The sequence below is a fragment of the Hydra vulgaris genome, chromosome 12, assembly GCF_038396675.1.
Source record: "Hydra vulgaris chromosome 12, alternate assembly HydraT2T_AEP".
Classification (NCBI taxonomy): Eukaryota; Metazoa; Cnidaria; class Hydrozoa; order Anthoathecata; family Hydridae; genus Hydra; species Hydra vulgaris.
The window spans coordinates 62,194,169-62,197,500 of NC_088931.1; the positions used below are offsets into that span (position 1 = coordinate 62,194,169).

General features: G+C 27.6%; 1 protein-coding gene across 1 annotated transcript in view; it reads right to left on the reverse strand.

The window, feature by feature from the left end:
- Positions 1–1,360: 1,360 nt before the first annotated feature.
- Positions 1,361–3,332, reverse strand: part of LOC101237408 (piRNA biogenesis protein EXD1) — a 36,435-nt gene continuing 34,463 nt past the window's right edge. Inside the window, exon 12 of the mRNA XM_065814017.1 lies at positions 1,361–2,434. Coding sequence (XP_065670089.1) covers positions 1,463–2,434 — 972 coding nt within the window. The 3' untranslated portion in view covers positions 1,361–1,462. The remainder of the gene's footprint in view (positions 2,435–3,332) is intronic.

Genomic DNA, 3,332 nt, shown 5'->3' on the forward strand with positions numbered 1-3,332 from the left:
GTACCAGTTTTATTACTATAAACAAACATTACTGTCGTATCGACTTCGAGAAAATTGACTAAAATTTAGCAAGAATTTAAGGCGTTCCCTAAATAATTGTGGTTTGGAAATAACTCATCTTGTTTTCGGAGAGCCTCCACTCTCTTTTTTTTTTTCTCCTTAATTTTTTAAATGTGACGTTGAAAAATAGAAAACGAGTATAAATTACTTTATTATTTTTATTACAGATTATTTCGAAGAAAAAAATTTATTCACATTATTCGACTAAATCGACTTAGCCGATTTTTATGTGTTAGTCGATTTTAGTCGACTTTAGAAGATATATTAATCGATTTAGTCGACAGTCGAGTTATTTAAAAGTCGTAACAACATTAATTAACACATTTAAACTTTCATTTTTCGACCATTGCGTAATGTTCATAGAGATTAGACTAGTAAAAACTAAAGAAAAAGGCAATATTCCATATTATACAGAGGGGGCTGTAAAGTACGTTACACAATGCGGAGATTTTTTACCTTTCTTAAGTTTGTATTTTATGGAGAACTCCAAAGGAGCTCACAAAGTAGTAATGCGGCACTGGATATGGAATGTTGGAATTAAATAATGCTGTTTTTGAATGAAAAAAAGAAACAGTTATTTATATATTCCTAATGTTTCATATATTATATAAAAAATACTAAACTGTAATACAAAATTATTTTTTTGCTACAATAAAAATAAAAAATTTTTTTTTATAATGTTACTAATTTTCTGTGATCTTACGAAAATTTAACAAAACAAATCATCGTCGAGAAATATAAAATGAATAAATACAAAAAATCAGATGAAAATTGTTCGTATTACGTGAAAGACATTTTAAACATTTACTTTTATTATCAAATACTGTAATGATGCAGCTGTTTAAAAAATGGTCGGAGTATACAAATCCAACTGGAAAGCGTCTTTTTTAAATTTATGCAGAAGGTTAATATTTCTTTTATATATATATATATATATATATATATATATATATATATATATATATATATATATATATATATATATATATATATATATATATAAACTGCTAACAACAAAACTTCTATTAAGGTTGTATTTTCTCAATCACCTCAAAATTTCTACTAAGGTTGTATTTTCTCTATCACCTCAAAATTTCTACTAAGGTTGTATTTTCTCAATCACCTCAAAATTTCTACTAAGATTGTATTTTCTTAATCACCTCAAAATTTCTACTTAGGTTGTATTTTCTCTATCACCTCAAAATTTCTACTAAGGTTGTATTTTCTCTATCACCTAAAAACTTTCAAAGTAGGATTTTTTATGCGTTTATCCGTCTAATCGTTTAAATATTAGGCAAACTTAAAATAATTTATATTATTAAATAAGTATTTTGTATTACAATGTAACATTAGTAATTTCAAAACCAATAAATAATTTATGCTGTATTTTTCTGGGTTGGTATCATTTTTTTAGCACACTTACACTTTTAGACAAAGCTGGCAAACTAGCAACCATAGGTGCAACATGAGGCGTGTCTAGCAGTTCATCATCAGAAGGAAACTCAAATACTCCCATTTCGCCGAATGTTTTCGGTTCATTTCTTGACGGATTTTTCTCAAATAATTCTGACATTAAGGCTAAATATTGCCCGCGCCCAAAAGATTTTTTTACAATCGGAGTTTTTATTTCTTCATTTTTAAATGAAGCAGTATTATTATATGTCGAACTTATGTTTTTACTAGTTGACATCGTTTTTTCAGTATAATTTTTAAATGAACCATTTTTATTAGAATTTGTTGCGTGTTGTTGAAACTCTTTGAGGTTAGAATTTTCATTCTTAACAGGTCGTAATAAATTACGCAACATAGTTTTTCCAGAATTCGTCAATGTATGGGTATGCTTTTTACTTAAAGGCTTTTCTACTTTTGAAGAGAAAAAATCGTCATTTGAATCAGAGGTTGATGACATCGTATTATCATCCAATGTATTTAAATTTACTTGGTTGTATTTCGAGAATTGAAAAACAGATAAATCCTCAAAAATACCATTACTAGAAGTCTGATGAACGGAACTGTTAACTCCAATATTGAATCTTTCGTTTTCATCATTATCATAAAAATTTCTAGTCGCATCGAGGATACGCGCAGTTTCTTTAGAACCGTTTTCTTCGTCTTTCCGTTTTAACACTGGCTTCGTCGGATCAATTAAGGGAGAACTTGTGTTGTCTAAGCATTCCACAATCGAACCATGCTTTTCTTGGTACTTATCATGAAAGTTCACGCCGTCATCCCAACCGCTTCTTACATTTTCTGCAGGAGTATCAGAGGTTTGATCCTTATAGTGCTGTTTACTATGCTTTACAAACCGTTTGGAGCGATTCTGTTTTAAATACGAAATATGAGAGAATTCACGAGGTAATTTCTTTGAGTTAACCTATTATTTAAATTACAAAGTATTTAAAAAATTTTTACATAATGTTAGATAAGCAAGATTTTTAAATCATTCAACTTTATTACACTATATAAAATTAATTTAATATACTATTTAAAAATCTTGTAGTGTAAAGCAAAAAGCAACGGTGATTTGTATGCACAAATGTTTTTTATTTTTTTATGAAATTTATAATATGAATATTAAATAAAACATAACAAACAAATAAAAAATAACAAAATAATATGAAATTTTTATGTACTTGTTATCCACAATATAAATATAAAATGCCTAAATGACTTACACCAATCTGATAAACCAGAAATAATACCAGAAATAAACACATAAATTTTTCAAAACGTTTAAAACAAAAAAACATTTAGTTAATTCAACATTTATTTGAACTTAATTAAAAACTGGAAAGTCATTTGTTAATAACTTTCCTGTTTTTGTTAAAGTAAAGAAAAATATTCTAAAAAATGATTTTTGTTGCGAGTATTTTATATTTTATACTTCCACAAATGGTGACTTGAATAAATCAAATATGTTATCAAATACAGGCATGAACTCTGCTTCCATACTTTTATTATCTCCTCACTGATATTCTCACTTTTATTTATAGATTCACTCTCACTTACACTCCTCACTCTCCATTCCAATCATTTTTGTGTGTGTGTGCTTTCTTGTGCTGTTTCATTGCAGCCTTACTTGGTCAGTATTTATTGTATTTGTCGCAAGCTCCTTTTGAGAGCTTTTCTTTTAATGATGGGCAATACAGATCAAATAGTATAATTTTGTATTTTAATCCTTCTGTAGGTATATCATGTAACAAAAGATTATGTGTCAGTGGTGCAAACATTGATTGATTTGATACATTTTTAAAATATAGAGAGAATAGTTC